Source organism: Typopeltis vanoorti, chromosome 24 (assembly GCF_054136105.1).
Source record: "Typopeltis vanoorti isolate ZY-2024b chromosome 24, IOZ_Tvanoo_1.0, whole genome shotgun sequence".
NCBI classification, from domain to species: domain Eukaryota; kingdom Metazoa; phylum Arthropoda; class Arachnida; order Uropygi; family Thelyphonidae; genus Typopeltis; species Typopeltis vanoorti.
Genome location: NC_143572.1, coordinates 57,607,486 through 57,631,812, shown reverse-complemented (window position 1 = coordinate 57,631,812; position 24,327 = coordinate 57,607,486). Strand labels below are relative to the sequence as shown.

The following is a 24,327-nucleotide window of genomic DNA, read 5'->3' as shown; positions in this document are numbered from 1 at the left end:
CGTCTATACTATAGACGCCATAGCCAGTTGGGATGTTAATACTGGTATGACTATATCAATATCAATTTTCGAATATCGTCATTCCCCTTTCCATCACCAAACGACAAAACTTTAATGCCTAAACAAATTGTTCAAAATTTACTGTCTCTTGCCAGAACGGAAAACATATACATAAAGAACTAAGCAGGTTCTTTTATAATAATTCAAACTTCAATTTAAATAAAGGTAGATAACATTTGATTCATTATTTGCAATTTCATTCCAAAATATTTTAAATAAAAGAAGTCTATCTGAAACTATTAAATACTTCCATATAAATTTTTAAGAATAACTGAGAACTAAGCAATGAATTTTATTATATTGTAAATATACTGTTACAAGTAAAATTCCATATATTGAATTTTATCGTAATATTGAAATTTTGTAACTTCACCCTCGTGAACATACTATCTTTTGTTTATGTTGCTCCCACTCACAAAAGGTTATTTACAAATTTACAGTATATTTGGTACCCTGGATGAGCTACGGATTTTAATTTTTTTTCTACTTTTTCATCAATTTTTTATATATATTTATATTTTTTGTATTTTTAATTTATTTTTACATTGTCTGGAAACCCCGCTTTATAGACCAAACATTGAACTTTTTCAAGCCGATTCATGCCTCAAATAAGTGGGAGATTGTCTCACATCGAGCTGCGAAATTCATCTTCCCATAATGGGATTCGAACCGGGCTCTTTAATTCGTACTTAAGTAATTATTTTAAGCTATATATCTTTTATTAATCTTTTTAATCAACATAGAATATTATTTATTTATTCAGTGATGGACACGTGATCTCAGTTCTTTGCTTCTGTATGACTGCTTGTCGTAAAGATGTCTACTTTCTCTATTTTGAGCTCATCTCACCATTTCCCTCCTTTTCACTTTAATATGAGATCCACCATTTCCTAGGTAGTCTACCAGGTTTTCTTTGAATGTGTCTGGGATACCCGTCTGTTATTCTTGGATTCCATCTATCAAAAAAAAAAAAAAAAAAAAAAACAGCCCCCCCCTTCCCAAGAAAGCAATTAAAAAAAATCAACTATGTTATTGCCTTTTTATTCCCGTACAGGGAGAAGGCGAGGCCGTTTAGCGGGCAGTTCAATCTCCACTGGTACCAATCAAAGATATCTGGCCCAAGGCTATCACTAATTAAGCGGCACGCAGTGAAGAGAGACGGCTCAACAAGTGCCACCGTCACGTGGTCCCTAATCCTAACACAATATATTTAATGTCTGAAATAGTGTGAGTTCTACGGTCGATTTTCTTGAGTTTACGGGACGAAAAACCCGAGTTTCCGGGAGAAAAAAACCGCTTGCCCGTGCCAGAGATCGATTAACTCGGGAACCGGTCGAAAAAAGGATTAGAAAAATTTCTTCTAATCGCCGACTGGATTGGAATCCAAGAAGTCCCTTCGTGCGGTCAAGCCTTGTGGTGTGCAAACGCCATATCCACTGAGCTACACAGGCTCCGCGACTTTTTTTTTGTTTAGACAGCTTCCACAGCATCTTTAAATCAATTGTTTTTCCTTATTTCTGTGTATTATACGATCTTTCTTACCTAGGTTAAAGACGCTTCTTTCTTTTTTCTATTTCCATTTTTCTTTATATTTTTTTTTCATTTTTCACTTTCTAATTCGTATTTCTGTTTATATTGTCTTTCTATTTTATTTTGTTTGTTCATCTTTTTTGTTGTTTCAAGTGTCACTTGCTGTTAGAATAATACAGCTTAGAAAGATTTCGTAGTATTATTGTATGCGTATCGATTGTGGGGATTCATTTTTAAATGCTGTTAACATGGTTCTTTTAAGTATTTTATAGTGGTGAGACAGGGACCATATTGGTCTATAGTTGCCAATTATTTTTATGGATGAGGACGTTTTTAGATGATTTCCATTTTTCAAGTATTCCACTTTCATTTAGGTACCAAGTGAGCCTTGTTGCTAAAGCTTTATAAACAATATATCTTCAGAGATTGAAGCCTCCAGAAAAGCAAAGAAAAGGACCACATTGCCATTATAGGTGTGTGTGTGTACATCACCGAGTACCTGAGTGATCATTACGACATCTGTTGATGTCCAATCAACAGATGGATGATGGAGTACCCTGTACTGTAGAGGAGCTAGCTTAATTGTGTCATCCTTAATTCCATTTGCACCATTTTAAAATTAATTTATAAATTTCAGAGTACTATCAGAGCCCTTTCTTTCAGCAAACAAAAATCCACAATCTTCAATTATGAAATTTAAGGCAGTTTTTTTAAAGACTTTCTCGACTATGGATTATTTTCCTATTGCCAAATGAATGCTTTAAATGTAAGTCCCTTACAACCCTAGTTTGCACTTCTAACATTAAAAGAATAAACTGTACTGTACAGAGGAAATATATGCAGGGTTTCTAGACGTGATGTATATTAACTTCAGGTATTATTAAATCGTATTTACTCCAAGTAAACAACAAATAGATTTAAGACAATTTTGTTAAAAGTCATTCATTATTGTAGTGGTTCCCAAACTGCGCTGTGTAGGCCCGGGGCGCTGCAGCGAAAGTATTATGCATTGTTTTTTTAAACAGCTATTTTTAGGACACAAATCTTAGTATGTAGTTTGGATCTAACTATTGAATAAAGTGAATTACTAGGTATTTCTTTTGGCTTAGGGAAGGTGTAAAAAATTACAGTCACGAAGGGCGCAGTGCACCAAGATAGTTTGGGATTCTCTGCGCTATTAGTCTTTAAGTATTCGAGACTAAAACAGCTTCATTATGTTAATCACAGATATCATAACAGACGAATAATAACAGAAATATCAAAATTCAATGCAAAAAATAAAATAAAATAATAAAATAACGTGTAACTCGTAATAGAACATTTAATGCAGTCGGCGAGGCAGACAGCGCTTAACAAGAGGAAAATAACAACAACCTAAAATAACCCAACGTAATTAATTGCTGTAAAAATGTTATTTTACACTGAGTTAGCTTTGTATTAGGAACATCTACTTAATAGCGCGTTGGTTCACCTCTCTGTTCAGTTACGGCTCGCAGACGCGTAGGATCAGATTCTACAAGGTGTCGAACATCCTCCATGCTTAACTCGACCCATGTCCGCTGCAGCAACTCTGTGAGATCACGCTCATTCCGTAGAGGAGGATCAGCAGTTCTTACACCACGTTATAGTATATCCCACACATTTCAATTGAGTTACCGTCAGGAGAGTTTGGGGGACGAGCCAATGTGGCGAATTCATTGTTGTGTTACTCCAACCACTCGGTAGTTGTACGAGCCCAGAGACAAGGTGTGTTGTCCTGTTAAAAGATGGCACTGTACTCCGGGTAGACTTGCTGCAAATTAGATGGAGATGGTCGGCTAACAGGTCCTTGTAGCATTCACCATTCGGTGTTTATGGGATGATAACCAACGGACCTAGGGCGTGCCAATGAAAAAGCTACCCAGATCATAACACCACCTCCACCGGCCTGTTGAACCCCAACTATGCATCCAGGGTATAGGGCTTCGTGCTGTTTACGTCAAATGCGAACGCGGCCATCAGCATGGTGCATCAGGAAACGGGAATGAGTGATGGATTCATCATTCAGTCCGGAAAGAGATCCAGACGACCTCTTTCCATCTATCAGGGATCGGCCGACGTTCCTTGGCCCATGCGAGGCGTTGTTTGCATTGCCTGGCCGTCATCATGGGTACCCTTGTTGGTCTCGGGTTGTGCAACCCTAGGTGAAGCAAGGTGCTACTCATAATGCATGTGGAAATGGGTCGAACTGCCTCGCTGTTGTACTGGTGGGTAACTTGTGTGTCATTTGCACGTTGTTGCTGAGATACCATGTCGCGACATCCGATGCTCGCCTCTAAGATCAACCATTTGTGGCTAACCAATGTGAGACCTTCTGCTAGATATCTGATACACTCTTGATACAGTAGTATGGGAGCGACCAGGCGTGGATCTTTCCGAAATTCTACCACCTGCTCTACCGACTCCAACTATCTGCTCGCGATTAAATTGGCTTGAATCGCCAAGTTTCTCCATTACTAGGAAACGTCTGCGCATTACGTGAAATGAGCAGAAATGCCAGAAATGTTATTAATATTAATCGTGCAGGAAATCGTATAGAGGTGAGGAAAACTTTCATAAAAATATTGGACATTTGCAATGTGGTAGCTGTAACACAGCTAAATATGCATCTCCTAAAAAGTAAGATATTTTAAATTATGACGTTAGTTCTCAGTTTATATGAAACTGATATTTATGGAAATATTTATCTGAGGAATATTTAAAGAATTAAAGAAAAACTGTAAGTGGTACCGAGCCTTGAGGATGGTAACCTGCATCATATGAATTATTACTTGATAACTGATGCAGTCAACTTTTGAATTATGCTCAACCTAATACCTAACGATAACTGGCGAAATAAACATAAATATTACAAACGAAAACCATAACAACACTGTCCAATACCTAGATACGCTATCTATGTATAACCTAATACCAACCATTACATTATTTACTAGAGAAGAAATATTCGGAAATACTATCACTGCCTCCTGTCTAGATCATATAAACATCCGAGCATCACCAAACAGTTACACTGCATCACTCATAAAGTGCAAAGTAGCAGACCATTACTTCACCGCTCTAAACCTGCACACCAAGACAATGTCCACGCAATGTCCCACAGAAGAAAAGCGACAGAAAACAATAATAGACGAAGAAAATAGTCAACCACGAAATAAGAAAAACAGACTGGGAACACCTGGCATCAGATTCAGCAGATATCTTATACAACAACATTAAACTCACACTGGAGGAAATATATAAGAAAGCCGCAACAAAAGTCAGAATTCGTTCAAAAACAACACAAAATCCTTGGATAACACAAACCTTAATCCTAGAAATACACAGAAAGGACGCTTTATGGAAAGAATTAAAGCGATATCCAAATAACACAGCATTAAAAACTGAATATAAGATAACAAGGAATCGCCTTACAACACAAATCAGAAATGCAAAAAAGAAGCTACTACAGAGACAAACTAACCTCCGCACAAAACAACATGAAACAAACCTGGCATCTGATCAATGAGATGCGAGATTTTGTTTCCAACACTACCGCCTCCGAAACCATAAAACACAGTTTCATGAAAGACGCAAAACCTATCCAACAACTAGTAAATGACTTTAACCAATACTTTGCAGACTCCATCCAAGTACTGCACAGAAATATTCCCCCAATCACAAAATTTGATCCTCCACTTGGACCACAATCAAAACAGACATTATGGTTCCCAACCATAAAAGAAGTGGAACTTTTCTCCGTAATACAATAAATCAAACCAAAAAAACAAAAAAAGCCCCGGAATTGATGGTATAAGACCTAAGGATATTAAGCAAGACACATCTAGCTTAGGCACGTTATTTCTGGATTTTACTGGGGAAAGTTTAGTAAAATTTGGTATACTAGGAATTCTGTAAAGGTTTGTTAAATCTTTTAAATTTTTCTTTCAGTCGAGCCATTACAAATGCGGAATTGGATCGTTTTAATGATAAAAATAGACAAAACTACACAAAATGCTCATGTTCAGTTGTTCACTATCAGGAAATTGAATTTTATTTATTTATTTTTTAAAGTTCCTCAAAACGTTTTACAACTTTTCTGCAGCCACAAAATACAAAGAATCAAATTTCCTATTTCCATAATTCCCATCCATTTTCTTTTGTATTTTCCAATCGAAATTTCCAAATCCTGCCTCTGTGAGTGCCTTTTCAATGGTCGCCTTACTGAGGCTCAAACCGGTGTACTTATGGTCCTTGACTACCCAGAAATGAAGGCCAAGAAATCCCATTAGCAACAAACCCCCTCCTTGACGAACTAAAGAAGCAAACCTTTTCATTGCCATATCGTAAGAAATCATGTCTGGACATGCAGCTTCCAAACACAGTGAAGAAATCAAGAGATCGTAATCCTGCTTGTAGTCTTTGGGAAGAATTTCGTCTGACAAAACGTCGGAAAAAATAACGGCTTTCAAGTTCCGTCGAAGTCGAGACTCAATGTCTGCTTTTCCCTTTTCAAGATTACTGAAATAAACAAATAAAATCACAATTTTTAAAGTATCTAGTCATATCTTTAGCAAATAAATGAATAGTTTAACACAATAAAAAAAACATTTTCTTTAATATTTAAATTAGTTTCGTTTTAGGGAATAATATTGTAACACCTAAAAATTTGCAAAATAAAATCAAGTAATAAAAGAATTCTTTATTATGTAAATTGTTTTTTCAGAGGTATAATGTCCGCGACTTCCCAATCAGAGGGAAAGTATTGGAATCTTAAAATGGAATTGGTAATATTAACTAGATGAATTATGGCTTTCCGTGCGAGTAGCTTTATTATTCTATTGGTAATGCCGTCAGGGCCGGGGGCCTTTTTATTCTTCAGATGGGAAATGATATTTATTATTTCTGTTGGAGATGTGGGGGTGATGGTTTCTGAATCATCCTTAGGCTGACTTAGTGCATTTCTAACTTTACGATGAACTTTGTAAATAAGATTGATATTTAAGTTTGCATAAGATGGGCTGCATTGATTTTCCAGATTGTCAATTAGGGCTTCTACTTTTTCTTCATCTGTGTGTGCAATCCAAGATTGGTCTTTAAATGGGGAAGTGGTTGTCTTTTGGTACGAAGAGATTTTACAAACTTCCACATGGAGTTATTTTCTGGGTTGATTTCCTTCAGTTTGGTTTCCCATTTGGAGTTCCTGTGGCCCTGCAGGGCTTCTCTAACCTGTCCGTTCAAAGTGTTTAAGGTTGCTTTGTCCTGCGGAGCTCTGGTGTTGTGATATCGCTGATATCGCTTTCTGGCCTTGTTTTTGGCCCTAATCAGGTCCATTATCTCTTCTGGGATCCTGTTAGGAGTGTGGAAGACTCTGAAAAAACCTGGTAATAACCCACAACTTCCCCAAAGCTACAGGCCCATCAGTCTTCTTTCCTGTCTTGGCAAAGTAATAGAAAAGGGTATCCTATCAAGACTACAATCAGCAGTGGAACCAACAGAAAATAATCCCAAATGAGCAATTTGGGTTTCGCAAAGCTCACAACACGGTGCAACAAATTCACCGACTAACAGAACATATCACTCATGGCTTTAACTGGCACCTTCATACTGCTGCTGTATTTTTGGATGTTGCCAAGGCCTTTGATAAGGTCTGGCATCAAGGCCTTATCTTCAAACTAATTGAAAACAATATCCCAATTAAACTAGTGAAACTCATATATTTATATATCAATGAAAGATACATGCAAGTAAAACTCAACGGAATTGTTTTTTCAAGGCGCAAAATCCTGGCGGGAGTACCTCAAGATTCTCTTCTGGCCGTAATACTTTTCACAACTTACATGGCAGATATTCCTCTCAACCCAAAAACAACTACTACGGCTCTTTATGCCGACGACACCGCTATTCTAGCTAGATCGCTCAGCCCTCACCTAGCAATCACTAGACTCCAAGGAAGTATCAATGAGCTAGCAAACTGGTTCACCAACTGGAGAATTCAAGTAAACCCCTTCAAAAGCTCAGCCATGATGTTTTCAAGAAGAAAGATCTGCAACAAGGAAGACATTCTACTCTCTGGTCAAAAGATCCCATGGCAATCAGAGACCAAATATCTTGGGGTATTGATGGATAAGAAACTCCTTTTCAACAAACACATCAATCTCATTTGCTCCAAATCTTCCAAAGTCATAGCTCAGCTCTACCCATTGATCAACCGCAAGAGCAAATTGAACCTACATAATAAATTGCTTCTTTACCGGATGGTAATACGTCCAGTCATTACCTATGCCTCACCAGCATGGAGTCACACTTCAAGATCAAACATTTCAAAATTACAGAGAATCCAAAACAAATGCCTTAGGATGATTCTGGATCCACCGTGGTTCATCAGAAATTCACAAATTCACCGAGAAACCGGCACTCCATACATCTCCTCCCTTCTTCGTGATCTTGCAGAAAAATTCTTCGTGAAGTCAAGTTCACATTCAAACCCACTAATCGTGCAAGCTGTCAATTACAATGAGATTGATTACTATAAACACAAAAGACCGAAGGCTATTCTTCTCTCAACCGATCATAGCTAACACTACTGCCCTCAGAGGGCGAGATTAATTGCTCACAAATCTCCCAATCCCAAATAACTCTCATTACAGATAAAGGGGAATATGAAAAGCACTTGTGCTTCACCCATCCTGTCAGTAATGTCAATGGTCAATGGGTGTAAATTGTTGCTGATCATTGTGGTAACAATGTGAATCACAAAAGATGGGCACAATTTAAACCGGAAAAACAGCAGACAAAAATGTGGTGCAACAGAATTAGTAGTCGATATATATGGAACTTTACATTAATGCTATTCTCATATATATTATACTTATATAGAATCGGGAATAGATATAACATTTACTTTATAAATTAATCAATAGATGGCGACAAATACTAGAATTTTTATTTCTATGGATACATCGATATCATTTTATCCATGTAGTTTTATCACTAGAAAAACTACAGTTTTGAAAAAGAAAAGACATCGTTGTCTTTTCTTTTTCTACTCTGGTTGAATTATGCTAAAGCTTAATTATATGGAGATGTACAGAGAATGGATAGTTGTTTACTTTCTCTAACTTTACCTGAATCCTTCCATAACAGACACGTATTTGATAAGGGCTGAATAATCAATGCATCCTGGTTCGTTTCTCCACCATTTCTCGATTATCTTCTGACTTGATTCCGAATAATCACTCGCAATTAAATAATCGAAATGAGCACTTGCAGATATTAGAGTGTGGATGCTCGGACCACAGCCAACATCTAAACATTTCGATCCATGGAATCGCTCTGCTCGTGGAGTAAAAAAAAAAATAATTATAAATAATGACCAAAGCGGACAGGAGTGGATATAAATACAATCATATTAACAATTTTAAGACAGCTGCACCCTCTGTCCAAAAAGAAACCGAACTTTTCAAAAATAGAAGACACTAGTGGCGCCACCTGTTGCATCTTTTTGTTGTCGAAAGCGGCAACCTTCATTAGTGTTTTGTCAACTGTTTATGACATTTATTTCATTAGAAGCCAGTTATAATGACAAGAGCGACAGTGTGTTTTGACGAACCGTCGGAAAATGAGTTTCAAACAGAGAGCTGCAATTGACTTGTATGCTAAACTTGGTAAACGTTTTACCGAAATTCATCGAATGCTTCACGGGATAAGCATTCATCACCGTGTGCTTCAAAAAGCACACGGTGATGAATGCTTATCCCGTACTCAAACTTACGAGTGGTTTAAGCGATTTCAAAGTGGTCGTGAGACGCTTGAAGACGACAAAAAGCAGGGTCGGCCAAAATCTGGACTGAGAGAAGTTAATATCCAAAAATTGTGATTTCATCAAAGAAAACCAGAAATCTTCTGTGAGATTGATTGAAGATGAATTGGGAATTCCAAAATCAACTGCGTACAACATTTCGATAGAAAGTTCGGATCTTCGTAAATTTAGTTCGCGATTTTGTTCCCCACAAGTTGACCGACCACCAAAAAATGTATCGAATTGAACACTGCAAGGACCTCATTAAAACCGCTCGTAAGGACTCCAACTTCCTTGGAACGATCGTTACTGGTGACGAAAGGCGATGTTTTGAGTATGAGCCCGAAACAAAGCGCCAGAGTGCTGCGTGGAGTCCACCAGAAGAAGGGCATCCGAAAAAAAGACGCTTGGAGAAGTCAAAAGTAAAGACAATGCTGATTTGTTTCTGCGATTACAGGATCCACAAAGGAATTCATTCCGCCTGACCAAACGATCAATGGTGAATTTTATCTCGAAGTTTTGAAGCAATTGATAGCGAGAATTCGTCGCGTACGGCATGAATATCGTGACGACCGACCGCTCGTCAAACACACTGTCACTCTTGGCACTATAACTCCGCTTCTAATGAAACAAATGTCATAAACAGTTGACACAACACTAATGAAGGTTGCCGCTTTCGACAACGAAAAGATACGATAGGTGGCGCCACTAGTTTCTTCTATTTTCGAAAAGTTAGGTTTTTTTTTTTTCTTGGACAGATTATGTATTTCTTCAGTTTTTCCTTAAGCATAACTTCCATTAATTCATTCACCAGTCTCACCATCAAAAGAAACGAATTTCGTTATTTGTATCGATACGGAGAGTATGCGGTTATGTCATCGGTGAATGATGTAAGAATCACTTAGTAAAATACTTACTGCTCTGCATAACTGCGTGGAGATTTTCAAGGAAGAACTTTCCTACTTTGTCTACAACTTCAGCCACCATGTTCTTATAATACTCCTCGGCATTGAACGAATCGCCTTCAAAGGATTTCTTAAACTCTTCGTAAGAAATGGAAGTAGAAGTTCCACAAGACATCTTATTGAGTAGATCTATAAAAAACGAAAAAGTGATTTTCAGCGTTTGTGATGACTTATTTATTTAGTTGGCAGCAAATAATTTCTAGTGTGTAACATGCAATCTAATATATATATATATATATATATATATATATATGAATTTGAGTCATATATATGACTCAAATAATTCCTTAAGCAAAAAATAAATAAATAAAATTTCTATGATTTTATCATCATCATTATTGTCAAGGATTTAGGCCTATATTGACCTGTTCGGGCTTTAGAAGTCATCGTTGAATCTCTTAAGAGGACGTCCTGGTTTTCTTTTTCCTAATGGTTTGTAATTTAATGCTCTTGTTTTGGTAATCTTTCTGTTTTCATTCTTTGAATGTGTTCCATCCATTTATGTTTGTATTTTTTAATTTTTTTCTATTACTGATTCCTGGTTTAATTCTTTCATAATTTCTTCATTTCTTTTATGATCGGATCGAGTATACTTTAGAGTTGGTCTCATAAACTTCATTTCAGTTGTTATTCATCTTTATTTGTCTTAGCTGATTAGATTTTTTTTTTAGTTTTTTTTAGATTTTTTTTTGTTTAGCTTTGTTTAGATTTAGCTGCAACCTGCATGTAAACAAACATCATTACCAAGTAAACAAAGTAATGATGGTGTTTATTTGGTAATGTCACAATACATAGCTGATGCAGAAGTCAACCGGCATAGATATTCATGCATCCTATCTGAAAACATCGGATGTACTAAATTTGCACTGGTGGCCTTCATTACGAATAATAAGTCACAAATAACTGGTTGCGCAACCGAAACAAGTTTCAGTAAGGAAATACCGTGAGTAGACATATTTCTAACTATTATAATAACGGAATTAACTCACGTCAATTATTCTTTATTCGTAGAATTTTCAGCTGAGTATCACAGGCATCATTAATACAGCTACAAGGCTAATTACACAATAACTGTTATATTCACAAAGCGCCACCTAAGTAGCTAAGGTTAAATTTCCTAAATTTATTTAATTATTTAAATTTAATTATTTAGTTATTTAATTATTAAATAATTATTTAATTATTCAATTATAATAATTTAATTTTCTTTATAATTAATATATAATTTAATAACGTATAATTGTATACACATGTATATTTAATTATTTTTTAAATAATAATAGTTTTTTAATTATTATAATTGCATAATTAAATAATCATTTAATAATTAAATAATTAAATTTAAATAATTAAATAATTAAATTTAAATAATTAAATAATTAAATTTAAATAATTAAATAATTAAATTTAAATAATTAAATCATTAAATTTAAATAATTAAATCATTAAATTTAAATAATTAAATCATTAAATTTAAATAATTAAATAATTAAATTTAAATAATTAAAATTAAAAAAATAATAATTAAATAAATTTAGGAAATTTAAGCTTAGCTTACTTAGGTTGCGCTTTGTGAATATAACAGTTATTGTTTAATTAGCCTTGTACCTGTACTGATGATGCCTGTGATACTCAGGTGAAAATTCTACGAATAAAGAATAATTGAGTTAATTCCGTTATTATAATAATTAAAACAACCAAAACGGTTTTTTTATTTGGCCCTTTCAAAGTCAGATTTGGACAGTTGTGCGGGTTGTTTGTAATTATGGCCAAAGTCATTAAGGATATAAAATCAATATATTGTATCTCTCAATTTCATGTATTGTTCTAACCAAGTAACCTCTGTTTCGGAGAGGAAAAACCCTTTCCACTTGTTTTTGAGACCACTATTCGAAAAAGGCCCTTGCACTTCGCATCCTATAAGAGACTCAAACCCAAGTTTCCTTCCAGCCGAATTTGAAAATATCATGACGTCTTTGGGCGATGAACTACAGTGGTGTAGAGTTGTCTAAAAGGAAATTTCTAGAATGTACTTAAAAGAAAAACTCTTTAGAAGAAGATTATAAATTTCTGAGATTCGTCAGATATTATTAGCAAACAATTCGAGCAATTCACTAGACAGGATATTCCGATATTTCCCCTTCGGTTGAACCATCGAAGGGCAAATGTCGCTTTTATTTTTTTCTTATTATTTATTATTATTATTTAGGAATCTTATATTATTACAAATCAGAGTACAATATTAGATTATAGTAACTACACTAATCTAAAATTCCACGATAATTTATATCGATTTGGCTGCAGTTTGTTAAATAAACAGAAATTCAACTTTGGGAAGCATTATCTGTATAATAGCTGATAATTGTAGAATTCAGGAAATTCTATGCTATATTCGTTTTGTATGATGCAAGACATCAATTCTTTAGTGTTATGCAATAAACTCTTTCATTTAATGTTTATTTTCTAAAATTCTAAAGAAATTCTCGAGAATACAGATATGTACTTTACCTTACGTCTAGTCTGGAGGGGAAAAAATAAACTAAAATAGTGCAATACAGAACACAAAGGAAGCAGACGATGTGAAATTTTTGAGTAGCAGCAGAACTTGTCGTTTGCTGATAGGGATAGTATTGTGCCCTTGGCGTCAGTCACGTGGTTTCTTTGTTTCCATACGCAACTCAAGTATTATGCATTCAAAAGGAGATTACAGTATTTTATCTCATAAACGTGGCTCATAAAAAATCTGGATTATGTGCAAGATAACTTAATGCATTGTAAAAAATTCTTGCACTTTACTTTCCTGAAAAAATAAATAAAAAAATTTCAATGTTTTCAATATACTAATTAATATTAACAAGCGAGTTTCAGAATTGTAAAGAATTCATGGAGAACAAAGTAGTCGTATAGTGTGCGATGCTAACGTCACCTAGTTTTGCTAATAACAGTTTGAACAGTACATTGCTTTGCACAGTTGTTGATTATCTATCACACAAAAGTCAAGATCGCTGGCGTGTCAGATGTTATAGCTGAAATTTTGCTAAGCAAAACTACAACATAAAAACACTAAAGTCTTAGTAAATCATGTGTCATCAATACTACCATCATAACAATATCTACTTCTTTATGATCAATAACTTTTATTATCGGAAAGTATTCACTTGTATAATCTTTAATATTACTTTTAAAGAGTTTAATTTTAATGCTATTTTTAACGCTTCCCTAGTTAGCGTGGTTGATTGTTGTTATTTCATTAGTTTGATGGAGAAATAAATGATTTATTTATTTCAAATTATTTTTAATTACATGAGACGTTTTTAACATTGATAATTTATATAAGACTGATCTTGAAGTGAAGCCTAAAACCTAAAAGACCAGTCTTATATAAATTGTCTTATTATATCCGATTGAAATATCAAAAATAATTCCTGAAATTAACATTAAAATATAAGTTGTACAGACAGCTGTCACAACATTTTTTCCCTTATAAATTAGATTTAGTTTGTGTTAAGTTTTTGTAACTTAAAACCAATTTCCATTAACCTCAACCAAACATAATATATTTTTTTTTGACAATGACAACGTTAATTATCATATATTATATTATCAGATAGAGTACTTGCAACCGAAAGAAATTCTATTTTTACAACAAAGATTGAGTACAAAATGCACAATGCACAATATATATTCATTTTTCATAAATATGAAATATAAATATGAAATACAAATTCAAATCTTATTCAAATAAATATATGAATATTTGTCCAGAGGAATGGGAGTGAACTTTAAGGACTCGAAATATGTAATCAAAAAAATGGTGTGTTAAAATAGCTAACAATTAAAATTGTTAATAACAGTAACACAAAGGTATTCAGATTTAAAAACTGAATATAACTAATAATTTAATAATATAACTGTTCACTGTTAAACGCTATGAGAATTAATTTCACAAAATGAATTATTTGTAACAAATGGTAATTCCTTTGAGGAGGTTAAAGCATATGCAAACATAATGATGAATATATGTATCAATGATGTATCTATTTTACTGCTGTGTATTTATTTTTATTTGTATAATAACAGTAATAGAAAGATAAAGAGTTAAATCTGAATGTAACTAATGATTAAATGTCATGTAACTGATCCTTGTTAAAGAACCATCAGAAGTAAATTCACAAAATGAATTACTTGTAACAAATAGTAATACCCTTAAGGAGGCTAAAATATATGTAAATACTTGATGTATAGATCTACTTATGATCTGTTTATTTTTACTAAAATATATTTGATTAGTTTAATAACAGTAATACAAAGGTGTTAAGAGTTAAAAACTTAATGTAACTAGTTTCAGCCGTTTACAGCCTTCACCAGATGAAGGTAGAACACAATAATAAAAATTGAAGTTACAAAAACTGAGAATTACAGGCAAAAATGCAATACATAATTGACACAAAAACGTTGTATTTTTCAAGTTGTTCTATCCAACGTGTCATTGTTTGTTGGTTGCGTGCGTGCTTGCAAGTTCTCGTGAACGCCAGTATTGAACAACTGCATGTTGTTCAATACTGTACCATGAATCGTACATGGCTATCAGGGATGTTGTAACTCAAATTGCTGTTCAAATCTTCAGGATTAAGGAGGATTTCGCTGGACTCCACGATTTTCTTTTTGAACTCATCACTGCAGCGAAAAATGATTTCGGATTTATCCCAGCAAACTGAGTGACTCTGTAGATCATCATGAGGATGATCTACAGAGTCACTTGACTCTGTAGTGAGAAAAGAACATGACTGGATAGCGCAGATGCATGTGATCTTTTATAAGTGATGTCTCTCTCTTATGCTCCTCTATATGTAGTTCAATAGATTTATTAGTCTGTCCAAAATAAAGAATATTACAATCGTACCATAACTTGAATACACCTGGATATTTCAGGTTGAGATGAATAGGCTTCGGATGGCTTATAAGAGAACGGACTTTAGGGAGTGTAGTGAAAATCGGCCTGATGTTGTATTTTTTAAGGACTTTAGCCAATTTATTGGAGACTGAACTAATGTAAAGGATGGAGATGCTACCTTTAAAATTAGTAGTTTCCGTAGTACACTGCCTAGGAGGATCCAGAAGAAATTTCGTAATCGTTTTTTGAGAATATCCATTTTGTTTAAAGATAAGAGAAAGGTGATTAATTTCTTTTTGGAGCTCATCTGATTCATTTAAAAGAGAGCGTGCTCTGTGTCCTAAAGTAGAAATAGTTCCGAGCTTTTGTGATGGAAAGTGATGAGATTGACAGTGCAGATATCTGTTAGAATAAATCGGTTTTCTGTATATAGAGATTTTAAATCTATCAGAGCATCGTGTAAAAATTATATCCAGGAATGGAAGGCAGTTATTTCGTTCTAGTTGGGCAGTGAATTTTATATTAAAATGCTGGTTGTTATGATGATGAAGAAAATCCATGAGTGATGTGTGCTCGTGACTCCATATGATAAAAATGTCGTCAACATAACGCCTTCAAAGTTTCGGCTTAAATGAGAAGGACGATATGGCTTTCGTTTCAAAATCTTCCAGGAAAATGTTTGCTAGAACCGGGGATAACGGGTTGCCCATTGCTAGGCCTTGGTTTTGTTTGTAAATGGAGTCCCTATATCTGAAGTAGCCATGCTTTAATAAAGCAAATATCTTTTTAGACAACTTGTCCTTTATTAATGTTAACACCTCCTTAGTAGGGACGTCAGTAAATAATGGGATAATGTCAAAACTTGCTATGATATCATTTTCGCTGATGGAAATATTTTTGACATGAAAAACGAAATCTGTGTTGTTTTCATGATATCATAGCATTCAATTTCCAATCTTCAAACTTCGCATTCAATTTTAGCTTCCAAGTGGCCTTGGACTATCCCGAACAGAGAAAATGCACATTCCTCTGGTGTTTCCTGCATGTTATGCTGTTTTGTATCAAGTGGTTCGTTTTATACAGCTGTTTGAAGCAAAAGTGTTGTCTGTATCCATTGAAATGGATAAAATTGAGTATCGTGTAGCTATTCCTCGTAAAAGAAGGTTTAAGATAAAAGAAATTCATTCGAAGTTCATGAAAGTTTATGGGAACTCTTCTACTTCGTTTTCGACAATTAAGAAATGGACTGCCAAATTTATACGTGGTCGTACCATCTTTGAAGATGATCCACGTGAAGGACGTACAAAAAGTGTAACAACACTAAAAATCATTGATCAAGCGCACGATATGGTATTGGATGACCGGCGAGTCACAGCGCGTAAAACTACTGAGACTATAGACATTTCAAAAGAACGTGTAGAATATATTTTGCATGAAGAATTGCAAATGAAAAAGCTTTGCGCAAGATGGGTGCCGCGCTTGCTCATTGCAGATCAAATACGCGCTCGCATGAAAATCTCTGAACAGTGCTTGGAGCGTTTTAACAAGAATAAAACTGATTTTGTGCGTCGATTTATTACTATGAATGAGAATTGGATTCACCATTACACACCAGAATCCAAACAGCAGTCAAAACAGTGGGCAGAAGCTGGTTGTTCAGCGCCAAAGACAAAGTCGGTTCCATCAGCAGGAAAGGTCATGACATCGGTGTTTTGGGATGCTAAAGGCATTTCGTTTATTAATTATATTGAAAACGGTAAAACAATAACCGGGGAATACTATTCCGATCTTTTAAGCAGACTAGAAGAAAACATTCGTGAGAAAAAACCCGGTTTGCAGAAGAAAAAATCATCTTTCATCAGGACAAGGCACCTGCCCACAAAGGTGTTTTGGAAATGGGAAAATTAAGGAATCTGCACTATGAATTGTTGGAACATCCACCCTGTTCCCCAGATTTGGCTCCCTCTGACTTCTTTTTCTTCCCAAAACTCGATGCATGGAAAGAACACAAAATACAAGCGAGAGGACTCTCCATCCTGCATATTAAAATCAGAAGCATCCGAAAACATTGGTTATTGTTACAGGCTTATCTGAGGAATTACACCGATATTATTGATATATTGATTCTTACAGAAGTATCCATAACTAATGACGAAGCGACTGCTTTCCAAATTCCAGGCTTCCAACAACATAGATCATGCCGCCAAACAAAAAGAGGAACAGGAATATTAATATTTATCGAACATAAATTAATTGCACAATAAACTGTTTATCAATTTGAGCATTCTGAAATCCTTTCCATCAAAATCATTAATACCACCAGTCGACAGCACCCCTTAATACTAAATGCTGTTTACAGGTCACCAAACTTAAACGTGATAAAATTCTTGCAATAACTCAATTGCTGTTATTGCAAGAATTATAGGTATTCAGTTGAGCATTTCTTCAAGCCAAGAAGAAATGCTCAACTGAATACCTAACGATAATTGGTGATATAAACATAAATATTGCAAACGAAAACCATAGCAACACTGTACAATACCTAGATGCACTATCTATGCATAACCTAATACCAAACCAACCATAACATCATATACTAGAGAAGGAATAGTCAGAAATGCCATCACTGCTTCTTGCTGCGAGCATATAAACATTCGGGCTGCAACAAATAGTTACACCGCGCAGTCATCAAGTGCAAAGTAGCAGATCATTACTTCACGGCTCTAAACCTGCACACTAAGGCAATATCCATAGAATGCTCCTCATATGAAAAGTGAAATTGCCGATATAGCGCATGTCGCACACCGGATGCAATTTGTTGTACACAAGAAAGGTCAGCATATTGAAAATCGCGTATGTGGTCCAGGGGACCCTGATTCTGATGAATAAAACATTATTTCCTGTGAGATCAATCACTACATTAATTTCTGTGTCTCTCACAAATTGTTATTTTATTTTAATTATTATTATTATTATTAACACAGCTGTCGCTTACACCATCGAAATGTTATTATTCCATTTTATCTGCTTTTAATGTAATTATCCGCTTGTTTTCGGCTCCGCCAGCGTCAAAATCTCTCCTATTGGCGACTTTTGGTACTAAATCTTTTTTTCGCGGAAATCATCTCACCATGTCTTCGAAAGCCTCAATATAAAATTTGGTCTTCTTCCGTTTATTGGTTTTAGCTATGATGCCTCCAAAGAGGGAAAGTTATTTTATGGCCACCCTGTATTTCTTCCTGCCTTGACATCCTGTATTCTTGTATCATCTAGCCCTGGTGTTCTACAATTAAATCTGGTTAAATGCATTTTCTACATCTTCTGGCAGTAACTTTGGTGCTTCTTTATACTCACTTCACTTTATTGGAGTGACGTCTTGTGTGAGTGAGGACAATACATCTTCAGAGATTGAAACCTCCAGAAAAGCAAAGAAAAGGACCACATTGCCACTGTAGGTGTGTGTTGCACATTACCGAGCACCTGAGTGGCCATTACGACATCTGTTGATGTCCAATGAAGAGATGGATGATGGAGTACACTGTGCTGTAGAGGAGCTAGCTTAATTGTGTCATCCTTAATTCCATTTGCACCATTTTTAAATTAATTTATAAATTTCAGAGTACTATCAGAGCCCTTTCTTTCAGCGAACAAAAATCCACCATCTTCAATTATGAAATTTAAGGCAGTTTTTTTAAAGACTTTCTCGACTATGGATTATTTTCCTATTGCCAAAAGAATGCATTAAATGTAAGCCGCTTACATTTAAAACAGTTGACACTTCTAACATTAAAAGAATAAACTGTACTGTACAGAGGAAATATATGCAGGGTTCCTAGACGTGATGTATATTAACTCCGGGTATTATTAAATCGTATTTAATCTCAACGTAAACAAATAGATTTAAGATAATTTTGTTAAAAGTTATTCATTATTGTAGTGGTTCCCAAACTGCGCTGTGTAGGCCAGGGGCGCTGCAGCGAAAGTATTATGCATTATTTTTTTTAAACAGCTATTAAGTTTTTATGACACACACACCTTAGTACGTAGTTTGTACCCGACTATTGAATAAAGTGAATTACTAGGTATTTCTTTTGGCTTAGGGACGGTGTAAAAAATTACTGTCACAAAGGGCGCAGTGCACCAAGAAAGTTTGGGAATCTCTGCGCTATTAGTCTTTAAGTATTCGAGACTAAAACAGCTTCATTATGTTAATCACAGATATCATAGCAGATGCATAATAACAGAAATATCAAACATTCAATGCAAAATAATAATAATAATAATAAAATAACGTGTAACTTTTAAAAAAACATTTAATGCAGTCGGCGATGTAGGCTGTGCTGAACAACAGAAAAAAAAACAAAACTAAAATAACCCAAAGTAATTAATTGTTGTAAAAATATTATTGTACTAGGGCCACCCAACTAACAGCGCGTTGGTTTACCTCTCTGTTCAGTTATGGCTCGAAGTCGCCTAGGAATAGATTCTCACAGACGCCTAGGAAAAGTTAGCTTTGTAAGGGCCACCCACCTAATAGCGCGTTGGTTTACCTCTCTGTTCAGTTACGGTTCGCAAACGCCTAGGAATAGATTCCACAATGTGTCGAAACATCCTCCATGCGTAACTCGACGCATGTCCGCTGCATCAACTCCGTCAGTACGCTCATTCCGCAGAGAAGGATCAGCAGTTCTGGCATATCCCCCAGATCTTCAATTGAGTTAAGGTCACTGGAGTTTGGGGGACCAAGCCAATGTGGCGAATTCGTTGCTGTGTTCCTGCAACCACTCGGTAGTTGTACGAGCCCAGTGACAATGTGCGTTGTCCTTAAAAGATGGCAATGTGATCGGGATAGACCTCCTGCAGATTGGATCGATATTGTCAGCTAACAGGTCCCTGTAGCGTTCACCATTTAGTGTTTATGGGATGATAACCAACGGACCTAGGTCTTGCCAAGGAAAAAGCTACCCAGATCATAACACCACCTCTACCGGCCTGTTGAACCCCAACTCTGCATCCAGGGGACAGGGCTTCGTGCTGTCTACGCCAAATTCGAACGCGACCAACAGTATGGTGCATGAGGGAAACGGGACTCATCACTCCAGAAGGCCTTTTACCATCTATCGCGGATCCATTGCTAACATTCGTTGGCCCAGGTGAGGCGTTGTTTGCGAGGCCTATCCGTCATCGTGGGTGCTCTTGTTGGTCTCCAGTTGTGGAACCCCCAAGAGAAGCAAGGTATGGCGAACAGTGCATGTGGAAATGGGTCGAACTGCCCCGCTGTTGTACTGGTGGGTGAGCTGTGTGATTTTTGCACGTCGTTGCTGAGATACCAGTCGTGACATTCGATGCTCGTCTCTAGGATCAACCACATGTGGCTGAATAATCTGAGCTCTTCTGCTGTGAATGGTTAATCCAGTCCTGGTACTCCCTTGATACAATAGTAAGGGAGCAACCCACAAATGCAGCTGTGTCCGAAATCTGGCACCTGCCTGCCCTGCGGACTCCAACTATCTACCCGCGATCAAATTTGCTTACATCGCCACGTTTTGCATTACTGGAAAGCGTTTGCAAATTATGAACAGAAATTAGGTGGTATCACGTGGTACTTTGTTATTGCACCGCATATGTAAATCGAAATGGTGTTCCTAATGCAATCCAGTTTATTGTAAAGAAAAAAAGTGGATAAAATTTGTTTCTTTGTTTTCAAGTTGTTTCTAAACTTTGCTAATTAGAAAAGAATTAAAGAAACTTCTAATAAATTCCATAAAAATGGCTTAAGAAATACTCAGAGTTGGTAAAAGAACCCCATTTTAAATGTATATGTTTAAGTAAAATTTCGCGCATTCGAATTTCATTATAATATGGCTCTTTTTTTCTTCTTTTTTTTTTACCTCATCTTTAGTTCAATTATCATTAAGCAAGGGATGCCTGATTGAATTAAACAGCACTGATTAAAATGAAAACGCTCTGAGACAAAAAGAAATAAAATTAAAGTTATATATTATTACTTTTTCGTTGAACCTGGAAAATTACCTTTTTTTAATGATAAATAGTTATTAATATTATAAAGAATTTTTTTTGAAATGCCAGAAATGATATTAATATTATAAGAGAGAAGTCAAGGTAAACTTTTCATAAAAAGTTATTAAAAGGATGCCGTTTGCAATGTGGTTGACCATAACAAAGCTATATATCTACTAAGAAGTAAGATGTTTTAAATTATGGCAATAGTTCTCACTTTATATAAAACTGGTATTTATGGAAATATTTATCTGAGGAATATTTAAAGAAAGACTGTAACTGTACTGCCTTGGGAGTGGTAACCTGTATTACAAGTGGAAAACTGCATAACATAATAATAATAATAATAATAATAATAATAATAATAATAATAATAATAATAATAATAATAATAATAATAATAATAATAATAATAAATGCATGATATCTGGTATTATGGGAATTATTACTTGATAATAGATGCAATCAACTTTCTAATAAAAAATAATTAATTATTATTATTATTATAACTTAAGACCTATAGGGAATCAAGGACTTATCAAGGTTAGTCATACATCACCCAAACCAACTGTCATGGCTTCCCTTAAATTCATTCACACAAGATGCACTCACCACCTCCTAAAGCAAACTGTTCCATTCACTTCTGCTCCGTGTGAGAAAACCCGAGAAATCAGACGATATCGTATGCCACCCATTCAGGAGTTTATAGGCCTCTATCGTATTACTCCTCTTTCTCCTGTTAACCAAAAAAAAAAAAAAAAAGCGAGCATGTGTCTACAATCCACATACTCGCAATTTATTCTCATAATCTAAATCCCATAATCCGGATATAATTTTTGACTCTTCGTTGCACCCTTTCCACAGTTTCTTTATCCCCTTGGTACCCAGGAAACCAAATCTGCATACAATAGTCAGGTGTGGTCTTATGAAGGACTTAAAGCGAAATGGCATCCTTACATACCGTTATTATTATTATTATTATTTTATTCACATAACTGATACACAGTCAAAACAAGATATCATATAAATAAAAATTTGACTGGTGATTCAGAGCAATTCAGATTCTACCCAAGAATCTAAGAATAGTCCGTCAGGTAGCGTCGTAAAATATGGACTGTTCCAAGTAATGGTGTTTTTTGTAAATCATATGGGGTTACTTCATTGATTATTATTATTATTATTATTATTATTGCGAAATTAGAATTGCGGAAAGAAGTAAACACACTCGAGTATCACATGGAACACATGCTATAAAAAGAAAGAAAAAAAAGAACTTCAAATTGAGGGAATAACGAAAGAAAATACAGAAGACTTAAGCAACATAATGCAACTGATCGGCAGCAAAATTGGAATTCAAATCGCAACCACAGATATCACCTATATTAACCGAGGCCCACAAAAGAACACAAAGAGAGATCGCCACCAATCATCGCTCGTTTTAACAACAGAAAATCTGAGGGACCCCATTCTTACAGCAAGCAAGAAAACAAGGCCGACAACAACGATCCTAACTGATAAGGAACTCCCAATCTATATAACGGAACACTGGACTCCATACTTCGAAAATCTTCTATACCAAGCAAGGAAGACAAAAACAGAGAAAAACTACAAGTTCCTGTGGACAAAGAATTCCCAGATATTTTTGAGAAAGAATGAAAACACTCGAGTATACATAATTACAAGTGAATCCGACTTACACAGCCTACCAATATAAAACACTAACTTTTCACATCCTTAAGAATAAGATTAGAACTCGTTTAAAAACTATATAATGGAGATCTCAAACATAGGCGAACATATCCAGTCAGACAACATAAACTTCAAGGTCTTTGACTCTTTGAAGAAATACTTAGAAAACATTTCCACCAACACCAACTTCACTATCATACACACAAACATAAGAAGTATAAAAAAACGCTGGCTTACATTGATAACATATCTCAATTATACCATGATAAACATAGATGCGCTAATACTGACCAAAGTTGCAATGAACGACACAGAAATTTACGCATACAACATAAATAATTATCAAACCTACAACTTATGCAGACCAAACAAAAGAGGAAGTGGCATTGTGGCATTTATCAAAGAAAAATACAATGTGACAGAAAAACAAACTCACTTCGAACATGCGGAAACACTAATTTTGGAACTAACAAAGAGCCACAATAGTATCAAATACACAATAAACACAATATACAGACCCCCAGATAATAATCCACTCAGTTTTCTTCACGAGTTAGAAACATGGCTAAGCGGCATCGAACCGCGTACAACACACAGGCTCATCCTAATAGGAGACATTAACATAAATACTCTTGACCACGCTTCTTCAACTACTAACACATATCTTGATACTAAGTCAGTACAATATAAACCCTACCATTAACTCCCCAACAAGAGACGAAATACTCAATAACACACTAACACAATCATGCATTGATCATATCAACATACGGGCTCCCATCTATACATTTACATCATTAGTAATTACCGTAAAAATTGCCGATCACTACCTTGTCTCAACTTCGTTTTATTACGTTTCCTACCCTCCCCCCTCCCACCACCACAAAAGTCGACAAAACTCGATCATACTAAAGAGCATTGTCCACAACCAAGTAAAAAATACAGACTGGAATTCCCTACTTAAAATAAACGATCCTGTAACATTATATGAGAATTTTCAACTAAAGTTCACAGAAATATACAAAAACACCCCAACAAAGCCTACACAAACGAGGCGACAAACAGACAACAATTCATGGATAAATAACGACCTACTAAATACTATTACTGTAATAAAAGAAAATCTATGGAAAAAACTTAAAAAGTCACCCAGTAATACACATTTACAAACCTTATACAAGAAATAAACTAACAACAAAAATTCGCTACTACTATTCGCTACAAAAATTAGGGCTAAAAGACGCTACTACTTCCAAAAATTCATGGAATATAACGACAACATTAAGCAAACATGGGCTAAACTTAACGAATTAGTAACCCGAAAAAAGAAAACTTCAGCACAAGATTTT

At 35.2% G+C, this 24,327-nt stretch overlaps 1 protein-coding gene across 2 annotated transcripts; it reads right to left on the bottom strand.

Annotated features, from left to right (window-relative positions):
• Window positions 1–4,116: 4,116 nt before the first annotated feature.
• LOC150093246 (nicotinamide N-methyltransferase-like) lies at window positions 4,117–12,980 on the bottom strand. 2 transcript variants are annotated; one of them, XM_090413936.1, is made up of 4 exons: window positions 12,883–12,980; window positions 10,327–10,503; window positions 8,736–8,946; window positions 4,117–6,129 (listed from the first exon to the last, which is right to left on the bottom strand). In XM_090413936.1, the coding sequence occupies exons 2-4, from the start codon at window positions 10,487–10,489 to the stop codon at window positions 5,697–5,699; spliced, it is 807 nt and encodes a 268-aa protein (XP_090270062.1). In that variant the 5' UTR covers window positions 10,490–10,503; window positions 12,883–12,980; the 3' UTR covers window positions 4,117–5,696. The 2 variants fall into 2 exon arrangements, with proteins under 2 accessions (XP_090270062.1, XP_090270064.1); XM_090413938.1 differs by having other exon boundaries at window positions 8,736–8,943.
• Window positions 12,981–24,327: the final 11,347 nt, after the last annotated feature.